Consider the following 12,051-nt stretch of genomic DNA (forward strand, 5'->3'; position numbering starts at 1 on the left):
GTTATGTCCCAATATGATATTATACTTTTAATTCCTTCCCTCCCAAAATGATGGAACACTGAATCTTAAACAACAACTTATTTTTTTCATCACCAGAATATATTGTTGCATAATTCATTGTATACACCATTAGGAATACCTTTGTATGTTATGTTATGTTATATTTACGTTTTAAGACTTTCTCCTTATATTTGATTTTCAGCGTTTTTATTCTGTGATATCTATTTTGATTTGTTTATACTACTTAGGAACTATTGAACTTCATAAACGTATACATTCTGATTTTACTTACATTTTAAATATTTTGTTATTTTACAATACATAATTTATAGCCACATAAATGTTGTACGTTAAAGCTGATTGCCAGAATAGTATAACAACAGCTATATACACCCCATGCTTACTTCAATTTTTCCTACTTTGTCCTCTCTTGTGCTTGATTTAACATCATGTTGCTCTGTTCATCATGGTTCTAAATCCATAGATAATACTACTAGTATAATAACAACTACCATTAATATTATGCACATGTATGTGTAGGCATGCGTGCACACATACATATACACAAATACATTTTATTACTTCTATAATAAGTATTTTTAATTTTATTAACTCATATTTATGCTGAAATTACATGTCAATATTTCTTTTTAATTATACTTATAATTCTTATAGAAAAAACAGTTTATACTGCCAATTCTAGATACTGACAAAACTCCGGAAGTTATTTTTATAAAATTTATTGGTTTATTTCATGTTTGCATATGTGTGTGTCCATGGCATAGATGTGGATATCAGATGACAACTTGTAGGACTTTGCATTGCCTATTGAGAATTTTCTATAATAATTTTTGCTGTGTTCTCATAGAGAGTTTGTCAAATACATTTGGAAATCATAATTACAGTGAATAGAAAAGTGATGGATATTTAATTTTATTCTATGTTACTTCATTTTATTTGTTAGGAGTAATCCTGATTGTGACTGTTCTCTATTATTACTGAAAAGTACCTGGTTACATTTCTCCTCATGAAGTAGTCCCAGAAAATCTTTTTAATTTTAAGAGCCTTGTATGTGTTTTCTCCAGTTTTAGAGAGAAATTAGTTTTGTATCAAAGACTTTTAAAAGTAATTTTATATGCTGTTTCCTTCATTAATATGTTTGTCTACTTTATGGTTTAGAGATTTACCATATTTAAAAGCTTTCAGAACTTGCTTTCTGCTTTCACATGTGAAATTGATATTTTTTCCAACTGACTTTTGCTAAATGTTTGTGTTGAGAAATTGCTAAGCCTTCAATGCATACTCAGCCATCATCTCAATCGAATCAAACATTCCTTTTGAATAAAACTGCTATCTAGGGTACACAAGATCCTAGCTTCTGGTTTTAATTTACTTGAACAATATAATGTCATTATACATTAGAAAATATTCAAAATCTGAATGTAATGGATTGTGTGTTTTTGTCTCAACTCTAACAGTTATAAATTATGTTTTCTTAAAGTTGTTTAATATCTCTGAACAGGAACTTAGGTATGATTAATATCAGAGTTAGTGTATTGTCAATTATCCCTACTATAAGTATCCCTACTATAAGTTTTGTCTAAAAAGAACATAAATAATGGTGACCATTATTTAAGCCATCATCAATAAAATGAATTATTTTTCATATAAAATCAATTCAACAATTATACATTAATGTTTGATTTTAAAAATCTGTGGTTTACTAATTAAAATCACAACTAAAATGTTATTTTAAGTAGAAATATATAGTGTACTATAGAATGATACTTTAATTATCATGCATGTTAGAGTATGGTTTCAATTGACTGCTTCCTCACTTTTACACAAATACAGTTTTTTATGGGAAAGAGGAGCATATATTTATAAATTATTAAGGTGATCATATTTTAAATTAGGAAGAAACTGAATGCATTTTTTCCTCTAATTTCTAAATGTCCTGTTTTGAATTAGTTGGAACCCAATTTTCTTTTACTTTATTCATATCCATGCATAAATCCTAAGCTTTTTATGCCCAACCAAATATTTATAAATTAAACTTGCCTTTTAAGTATGAGGATAAAATTGAATTACAATTTACTAGAGTGAATCAAAACGCAAACATATTGGTAAAATAAAGAGTGAAAAATATTAGTGATGAATCTACTTTAAATAACATGGCACACAGTAAAATTATTATTAGAGATTCCTTATGGATTCCTAAATCATTTGTACAGTTATCTAGCCTTGTTTTAAATTACTTGTGAACTGCCTCATATCCAAAATGAGCCTTTGGGTGGTTCATTTTGAACAAGTGAAATCAGATAAGAGTTTTGTTCAACAATATAATAGTACAATTTTAACTAAAAACAAACATGACCTTCACAACAGAATACTTGTTTTGTTTGTCTTCTTCTTCTGTTAAAATATTGGAAACATTTGTAAATTCAAAAGTTGATCTTAATATTTATCCTTGCTTATGACCAAAGTTTATAATACTAGTTATCACCTACCAAGTAATCGTTTAAATCAAATTGAAAATAAAATGAATAAATTATTTTAGTAGACTTTTGGTAATGTTAAAGGTACAATCTAGGACCATACAATGCTAGTCAATTATTCTTCAATTGATTTATATCCAAGAATAATTTTTTCATTAAGTGTTCATTAATTGTGGTATATTTTTATTACCCAAAGTTCCCTGAAGTTATAACTTCTAATTATTCAAGTTGTAGAATTCAAGTACTTCCTTAAATTCTAACATTTCAAGTGCCACAAAGACTCAGAAAATGCATACTCAGCACTATTAACTATTTTATGCACATTGGTATCATTTATGAATTTATGACAGAAAGAATTTAGACAAATGTCTTACTTTTACCCAGGTTCTTATAAAAATATTGAAAACATGTAGCATGCTGGTACTTTAATCTTGGGATTCATAGGCTCCTCACGTTGCTGACTTTTATGCTACTCTGATAAAACACGATATACAATGTAACAGGTAGAAAACACCTTAGGGGCTATGTTTAAAGAAGGTAAGAGTCCACATTGGCAGGGACAATAGGGCAGCAGGCAACAAATATGGCAACTGGAGAAGAAAGCTGAAAGCTGAGAAGCCAAATTTCGACAGGAATAGAAAACCAAAGGAAAAAAGTAGCACTGGGAATGGTGCAAGGCTCTGATACCACAAAGCCCACCCAGGTGTCATATTTTCTCCAGCCTGAATACTTCTCCTTAATCTTCTGAAACAGGGATAGAAACTCAGGACCAAGTATTCAAGTCACAGAGCCTATGGAAGACATCTCATTCAAATTACTACAAGCTGCAAGAACAGGAAAACAAGAAATAGATTAAAGCTGAACATACTTTTATTATATAATCCATGTGAATTTAAAACTTATGCATATAAAAAATAAACCTTCCCACATGTGCTTTCAGAACTTTGTTAATAGCTGGCAGGCAGCCTTGAAAGCAATCAAGATTTCTATTAGTAGGTACACAATGAAATACTATTTAATATCAAAAAACAATGAGATATCAAGCCAAGAAAATATACGGAAGAATACTGCATGAATATTACTAAATGAAAAAGCCACTATGTTTCCATCAGCTTATGGACAGGAAACCAGGAAAGGGAATAACATTTGAAATGCAAATAAAGGAATATTTCCAATAAAAAACATTATATAAAAATAGTTATTGAATGTGGACAGGGGAGGGAACTGGGTGGGAGAGAGGATGAAGCTTCTCAGAGGACAGTTATGCTAGAATCCTGTCTACAACATAGCAGAGTGTCATTGATAGTGTCAGGGATTCGTCTTTGCTCGTGGGAAGGGTTTCAAGTTGGGGCAGCCAATGGTTGGCCAGTTCCTCACTCTCTGTTCTGTCTTTGGCTCTGAGTATCTTGTAGGGAGGACACATTTTGGGTCAAAGGTTTTGTGGGTTAAGTTGCTGTCCTTGTCTTTCCACTGGGAGTCCTTCCTGGCAACAGGAAGTGGCCACTTCAGGAGCCTTATTCTCCACTGCCAGGAATCTCAGTGTAAGTCACCTCTAAAGACCCCAGGGTGTCTTTCCCTCCATCCCAGATCTATGGCACATTCTAGCAATTGCCCCACAGGACCAATTTCAATTCTCTCTCCCATGCTCTCACTACAGCTGATCCTGCGTCACCGTTTATTCTCCCCATCCTCTCTCCCACCCATGGTCTATTCCTATGTTTCCTCATAGGAATAGAAACACTGAATAATATAATTATTTAACTTATGTTTGAATTTACAGGACAGATGCCAGTAAGCAGCAATTCTTCATGGCATCTGCATTAGTGTCTGCCTCCAGTTTCTTGACTTTATTTTTGTAATTGGATAAGTTTTATTTACATTTCAAATGTTTTCCTTTCCAAGCCTCCCATCCATAAACCCCCATCCCGTCCCCCCCTCCCCCTTCTCCCTGTGAGGGTGATCCTCACCCACCTACCTTCCCACCTCCCCACTCTGACATTCCCCACACTGGGGTGATCGAGATTGGCAAACCAAGGGCTTCTCCTCCCATTGGTGCCAACAAGTCCATCTTCTGTTACATATGCAGTTGGGATCCATGGGTCTGTCCATGTATACTTTTTGGGGTAGTGGTTAGTCCCTGGGAGCTCTGGTTGGTAGGTATTGTTTTATGGGGTTGGCAAGTCTTCAGTTCCTTCAACCCTTTCTTTAACTACTCCAATGGAGACCCTGTTCAATGCTTGGCTTTGAGCATCTGCCTCCCATCCTGACTTCCTTCAAAGGTGAGCAGTGGAATCACAAGCTAAATAAGGCCTTTACTCCCTAGGTTGCTCATTTGCATGTTGTTCATCACTAGAGTAGCAAAGTAAACTAAGACAAGCCCCATGAATGGATCCCTCCCCAACTGAAGATTGGCTGCTTAAAGGCCCAGTCTCACACAGGTTCAGGGCACAGAAACCACCACAGCTGCTCTAAGATATGCTTGCAAGTGCTGTGTCATAAGTTTACGATAGCATTTCACATCATCATCTGGCTCTGGCGTTTTCCTGCTGACTCTTCCTCAATGTTCCTCCCCTCTTCCCCACAGTTTTAGATGGTATGTTAGTTAGGGTCTCCATTGCTGGGAAGAGAGACCATGATGAAGATAACTCTTGATTTTTTTATCTTCCAGTTCTATTGTCCTATTTCTATGACATACTTTTTTTTTATTTTTGAAAATGGCTTCACTCTTACATATGAGAATCATTTGTCAACTCAATAAATCTTTCTAACAACCTCTTTTTCTTAAAAAAAAAAGAAAGAAACCTTGAAAACCTCTGTTATGTATCAGATCATGAACTTCAGTGGTGCAACCTATGGAAAAATACTTGTCCTTCCTACATGATACAGAAAATTACTTCACAAGTGTTGCCACCACCAACTGTTACAGAGCAGCTACCACCAGCCACCACATGGGGCAATTTCCTAATCGCTTTTCTGTTGAATAAACTGGAAGCATGAGAATCTTGGTACAAGGACAACATTTCTTGGTGGCTGGCTTATAGATTCAGAGATTCAGTCCAATATCATCAAGGCAGGAACATGGCAGTCTTGGGGCTGGAGGAACCAAAAGTTCAACAATTGATCCAAAGACAGACAGGAGAATTGACTCTTGGTCTAGAAGGAGGGTTCCAAAACCACACCCACAATGACACTTCCTCCAACAAGGCCACACTTCTTAAAACACAAATCCTTGGGCCAAGCATATTCAAACTACTACAGATGGGATGGTAGAGGTATCCTGTTTAGGACATTCAACCATTAATTTTTCTGTGCTTCTTGAACAGCTGAGTCTCTATATTCAGCTTACATTTACTGCAAAAAAGAAGTTTCTGATTAAGGATGAGAATGGCATTTGCCTATGGGTAAAAGCAAAATATTTAGTTTGAATTTGATGCAGAATTTTAAAGACAGAAATGTAGGACCCCAGCACACTTTGTCTCTTTTCCTTCCTGCTTTGAATTGTGAGCAATTAGTTCTGTCAGGATATGTAAACTTCAGTAAAGGCCCCCAAACTTGGGAGCTAAATAAAAACCATTGCACTGAAAAACTGCCTCAGGCATTTCCTTACAGGAACCCTGAGTAGTTCCGGTAGTAAGGCCAAAGCAATTTATCATTCTCATGCTTAAGAAGGTGTTTTGTTTGACTTTGTGTGTGTGTATGTGTGTGTGTGTGTGTGTGTGTGTGTGTGTGTGTGTGTCCCTATGTGTGCTTAAGAATTATCATTAAATGAAAGATGTTATCAACTTGATAATAGTAAGGCTGGAAATGGTTCAAGGTGAAGGCAACTGCAAACATCTGGAGAGGGGGTAAATGAGGGGCTGGAGGGCTAATAAGTAGAAATGACCTCAGGGGGGAGAGATGTAATATAATTCTACAATAATTGGAAATATTTTAAAAAGGAAACAAAGACTTTCTGTAAAAAAGCATAAGATAGTGCTCTGTAAGTAAGGCTCAAAACTTCTTATGGGAAATCTATGAAATCCAAACCACGCAAGGACATACCATTGGGCTGTGCTTGATTTCTTATCTTATAAGTGCAGGGACTTAAAAGGAAATACACAGTTACAGTCCTCCCACCACCATGTTGGTTCAGTCTAGAGAACAGGGCTTTGTGAAGCTTGGCTGTCCATGCTGAGGCATCTCACCAGCACCAGAATCACAGTTCATGACTGAAGGCTTAGGAAGTATGTAAAAGTCCCATTCTTATGCAGCAAGCCTGAGTTTAGAACCTGGGCCGTGCCTACTGTCTTGAAAGATTGTCAGCTGTAAGACATCTGCACAATATCTTCTTCATGTCCTCATTTCCTTCTTTGAGTCATTTTTAGCTAAGCAAAATCTTTCCTCAGGATAATTAAATATGGTTAAGTTAGGCCAGAAAATTGAATGTCACAGAACAGGAAAATGTCATCTTTGGAGAAGAGAGGGAAGCCAGAGGCAATTCTATTGTACACCCCAGAATAAGGTTTGGTGGCAAGCTGAAGTGTACATGGAAATTCAAGGACATGTGGCCCTTTAATCACATAAGTGTTTAGAATAAACTACACACATTTTTTCCTACCTAGGCATAGCACTACACAGGGGACATCCTGTCCTACTTGTAGTGTAACACGTTCCTTTTCAGACCTATGTGAACAGTCACACCCATCCACTAAGAGCAGTTGGAAGAGACCAATGCCAGACATGAGAGGGGTGTGTAGTGGATAGGCACGGAGCGGAAGCAAGGGTAGACCATGCTGCTTTTGAAGGTAGAGCCATCTACCATCCCTTCATCACTGAACAGTATTGGTACTGATGAAGTATGCACTAACTGGAGGCTGGACCTTGAGCAAAACGGAGTCTGTAGAAACAGTCACATGCTGCCCTCCTCCACCCCTTGAGGAGTGAGAGAGAAAATAGTATGTGTTTGTCAATTGATGCAGAGTGGGCCACATGTGCCTGTCAAAACACAGGAGACTATTCTGGAAATATGCTCAATTTTGTACAATTTTTGACAACTTCCCTACACTGAGACATGGATCCTTCTCCTGACTGACTGTGAGTCACCTTGTGACATCATGTGACAAACAAAGAGGATAATGACTTCATCAATTGACACTAGCATTCAGTGGCAACTATTTGTAGGGCACCTCTCCTGGAAGGATAGGCAGTCTGGATTCCCTTGAGGGATGTTTAGTGCTCTGCAGTCCAGAGTAAGCCTGATGGCCAGTCAGAATATGGGTGAGCGCTGTGTTACCAAGCTGGACCTTCCTGTTGGACAAGGAGCAGGCAAAGAGACAGCATCCAATTCTTCATCTCAACTACACGTATGTTCAAGGAAAGGTTTGTTGGAGTCAGGTAACCTAGTCAGTGCACAAGACCCAGCCTTAGAAGAAAGTCTCCAACCTGAAGACCAAAGACAGCCTACAGCCAATGAGGAAGGTGACAACGACCTCCTGAGACTTCCCTTCCTTAAGAAGCTGTGGATGATAGCACACAACAAGGCCTTTGAATCTGTGAACTGGAGTGAGGACGGAGACAACGTAGTCATTGAAGTAGACATGTTTCAGAGAGAGGTCCTCCAGCACAGGGATGCAGGAAAGATTTTTGAAATAGAAAGCTTTAAGAATTTTATTTGCCAGCTCTACATGCATGGGTTCAGAAAGATTGACCCAGAGAATTCTGCACTGCGCTCTGGAGACAACAGTAAAACAATGGTAAAGTACAAAGTTCTTTGTCTCCCATGTTTTATGTTGAGAACATCTTCTTATCTGCATACACCACGCATGATGTACTTTAAAGCTCCTCAGATGGCAGAGGGTGTTGTTTACTGAAAGGTAAAACTAATAGATTTTGACATTAAACTCTAAATGCCCTTTGGACATCTGTAGGCAGTCAGTCAGGCAGGCAGTCAATCAGGCAGTCAATCAGACAGTCTGGGAGTCAGGCAGGCAGTCAGGCAGTCAGTCAGTCAGTCAGTCAGTCAGGCAAGCAGTCAGGCAGGCAGATAGGTCAGTCAGTCCCAGTCAGTCAGTTGGATAGGTCAGTCAGTCAGGCAAGCAGTCAGGCAGGCAGATAGGTCAGTCAGTCAGTCAGCTGTTGGGCAGATGGTCAGTCAGTCAGTCAGGCAGGCAGGCAGGGGCAGGCAGGCAGATAGGTCAGCCAGGCTCAGTCAGGCAGGCAGTCAGGCAGTCAGTCAGTCAGTCAGTTCAGTCAGGCAAGTGCTAGTCAGGGCAGGCAGATAGGCTGCAGTCAGTTGGGCAGATAGGTCAGTTAGTCAGGCAGGCAGGCAGGCAGGCAGGCAGGCAGATAGGTCAGTCAGTCAGGCAGGCAGGCAGGCCAACAGGCAGGCAGGCCAGCAAGCAGACAGGCAGATAGGTCATTCATTCATTCATTCATTCATTCATTCATTCAAGACAGTCAGGCAGGCAAGCAGGTAGGCAGGCAGACAGACAGGCAGGCAGGCAAGCAGGCAGGCAGGCAGACAGGGTCTGAGAAGCCAGTTAATGTCACATATATCTTTATGAGTCATCTTTATGAGTCATTGGTCTTTATGGGAGTCCTACTGCAGCACATATCACCTCTATCCGGCCACTTCGGCCATTTTATCCATTCCACAAAAGACCAGTAGAATGTGGTGAGGTCAGTTTAGCTGCATTTCAAACTGCCTAACCTAGTCCATTTCATTTCAGGTCTATTATAACTTCAATTTCCAGAGGGACAAGCCAGAGCTCCTGGAGAATATTGAGAGGAGCAAATGGAGAAATGCAGCTCAGGTATGTGAGGCACAATCTCTTCTCACAAGTGGTGAGGACCCAGGACCCAGTCCAATGAAGATGAAGCTTTTACCTACCAAGGTAAATAAGGCCAAGGAAGGTGGTATGAAGTTACAGCAGGCATTTAGCAACAAAGAGGCGCCTGCAGGCAACCTTTCCAAGGGACCTTCCTGTCCATTTAGGAAGAGCAACATCCCTGTAGGTGCCCCAGACAACTCTTCATATCAGGATATGTGTAACTCATGTAAAGATGGATCTCCAGGTAATGATATAGATTATCCAGCAGCTACTGCTGAGATGGAAGTGGCTGGGAATGAGCTCACCAGCTCCTCATGGGTCCTCGGATATGGCTCCATGATGTCTCTATACAAGTTATGCAGATCTATCCTGAAAACTGCTCTCTCAGCCATATCTATAAGGAAGAACATTGTGAAGGAAGAGGAGGAGGAGGATGAAGATAAGGAGGAAGATGATAAGGAGGAAAAGGAAAATGAGGAAGATGACAATGAGTATGAGGAAGATGATGAGGAAGATGATTACGAAGGTGCGGAATATGGGGAAGAGGAAGAAGAGGAGATGGAGGAAGAGGAAGATGAGGAAGATCACTACTCAAATAACAAGTGTGTAATTTGTATGGTATTAAAAAACTTAAACATGTTCTTGAATTCAGGGCCCACTACAGTGTAGAAAAATCACCATTTTCTCTGTAAAAGGACATGTTTAATTCTTACTTAAAAATTAAAACGTGTGGTAGTTCATTAACATCTTAAACTTGTGTCTAGAATCTGTGTGCAATGCTAACCCTCAGCTCTGTTCCCAAGCCTTGCCTTCCACACACTCGGGTCAGCCCAGCTCTTTCATGGACAGCAGCACCATTTTTATGCTGTCAGCATCAGGGTGAAGAAGGCGTGGCTACTGACCTGTTGGTGTACCCTGACATTACTGAGGTGTCTCAGAACATGAGATTCCATCCTTCTGGGTCCCCATCTACAGCAGATATTGCCAGGAAGTTTCTGGGAAGCAGCTGAGGGTCCCTACTAAGTGTCCATTAGCCCTGGGTAAGCACACTAGAAACTAAGGTGCTTACCTACTGTAGGAAGAATATTACTATAACCTGACCCCTGAGATGTAGGCCCCTCCACTCAGTACTTGGCAGTGGGTAATTGCCTGACACATGAGAAAGACAGACACTAGAAACATTTCAAAAGAGACTGCAAAATGTTGCTACAAAATTTCTGACACCTAAAATTTCTTAACCAACCTCACAGAATCAGAGTTGCATTTAGGATATTTAAGATAAATATCTGGGTGTGACTCACCCCCCTGTCCTGGGGAACCTCTATGCAGAGCTCTTGCATACAAAAGGACTGGACATGGTTGGGCTTCTCCATGGGTTCTTCTCTTCACCACAGATTTGCCAGGTTATTGATGTCTGTTCAGTGCCTGACCATGGTCTGAAATATCAGGCTAAGGAAGCATACATGGTGTGTGTGTGCATGTAGGGGTGGGGGGCAGGGCAGACAGGCAACACTATTTATGTCTACTATTCAGACAACAGTACGACCAAAGGAAGCTTGAGGGCAGATGTCATTTCCTGGTATGCCATTTCCATAAATGCCAAGGTACCTGGGACTGTGTCCTCAAGGCCGGAGAAGCCAAGCAGGAGAGAAGTCCTCATCACCATCCCATTTGTGAGAGCATAGCAGTATGAATGGGTCTGGACAGACATGGTGGACTGTTCTCTGCAAGCCACAGGTCGCTCAATGTTGCCTTGGCTTTAGAGAATACACAGCATTCCAAACCTGACAGGGCTGTTATTTAGCTTCTGACTTTGCACCACATCTGCCTCCTCCTCCATGTCTGAAGTGCTCACAGCCTCCACTCCAAGAAACCAAGCTCTAAAACTACAGATTCCTCACACTCCCAGGGAACATCTTACACTGCTCTGTCAAATCTGCACCCTGGTCAGGACAAGGCCTGAATCTCCCTAAGGGTCACTGTCCACTACCCTGTTTCATGGTGTTGCCATCTCTATGAGTGTTTAATTTCTGATGGTCCAGTTCTCCAGCACAGCAGAGAACACTAACACAATACACAGTGTGGCTCATTTTAGGGCAAACCCAGCATAAAACTGTTGGGCAGAGGAACTAGCAATGCTTACTTGCCTCAGACTCCCTTGGGGCAGGGCAGAAACACATCAGAGCCCAGCCCTTCAGACTCAAAGCCATGTTCCAAGTTACCTGACACTCCATTGAACTTGATGATCCAGTGCCTCTCCTTGCACATCTCCTTGATGAGAGAGTCAGTGCAAAGACTGACACTGAGATAACTGGATTCTGTCTATGGAACTTTCAGGGACCTAGAAGGACAGGATAGACACTTGTAGAGGAAAGTACTAAGAGGACAATGTGTGGCAAGTGATGACAAAGGTCACCATTCAATGGGGGAACACACAGAAGTGAAACCACTTGGCCTAGACCAATGGCTACATAACTGTGTGAGCAGGCATTAACACTGAGGGACATTCTTTGTTCCACTGCTTCTCATGCCTCTCTATGTCACTGCCACCAATACTCTTATGACAACTGATTTCTTGAAAAATAAAAAGGATTGCCTCACCCTTGACTTGCTTCTGGACCACATGAGGGACCCATCAACGGGTCAGAAAATATCTTCTGTTAGTGGACTGAGATATTCTCCCAAGAATGAGGATCTAAACAAAGAAAAAACAACATCTCACCAGACTGGAGACATCTCTTCAA

At 40.1% G+C, this 12,051-nt stretch overlaps 1 protein-coding gene across 1 annotated transcript; it reads left to right on the forward strand.

Annotated features, from left to right (window-relative positions):
* The first annotated feature begins 7,632 nt into the window (after positions 1-7,632).
* LOC116888025 (heat shock transcription factor, X-linked member 3-like) lies at positions 7,633-10,190 on the forward strand. Its single transcript, XM_032889435.1, has 3 exons — positions 7,633-8,230; positions 9,206-9,833; positions 10,072-10,190. Exons 1-3 carry the CDS (start codon positions 7,703-7,705, stop codon positions 10,188-10,190), a joined length of 1,275 nt encoding a protein of 424 aa, XP_032745326.1. The 5' UTR covers positions 7,633-7,702.
* The last annotated feature ends 1,861 nt before the right edge of the window (positions 10,191-12,051 follow it).

Source organism: Rattus rattus, chromosome X (assembly GCF_011064425.1).
Source record: "Rattus rattus isolate New Zealand chromosome X, Rrattus_CSIRO_v1, whole genome shotgun sequence".
Lineage (NCBI taxonomy): Eukaryota > Metazoa > Chordata > Mammalia > Rodentia > Muridae > Rattus > Rattus rattus.

What these genes read in the sequence shown, in the direction of transcription:
- LOC116888025 (XM_032889435.1), top strand. Translation starts at nt 7,703, where the DNA reads ATGTTTAGTGCTCTGCAGTCCAGAGTAAGCCTGATGGCCAGTCAGAAT. An exon ending in GAGACAACAGTAAAACAATG is followed by an intron (nt 8,231 to 9,205) that starts GTAAAGTACAAA and finishes ATTTCATTTCAG; the next exon opens with GTCTATTATAACTTCAATTT. An exon ending in TGAGGAAGATGATTACGAAG is followed by an intron (nt 9,834 to 10,071) that starts GTGCGGAATATG and finishes ACTTGTGTCTAG; the next exon opens with AATCTGTGTGCAATGCTAAC.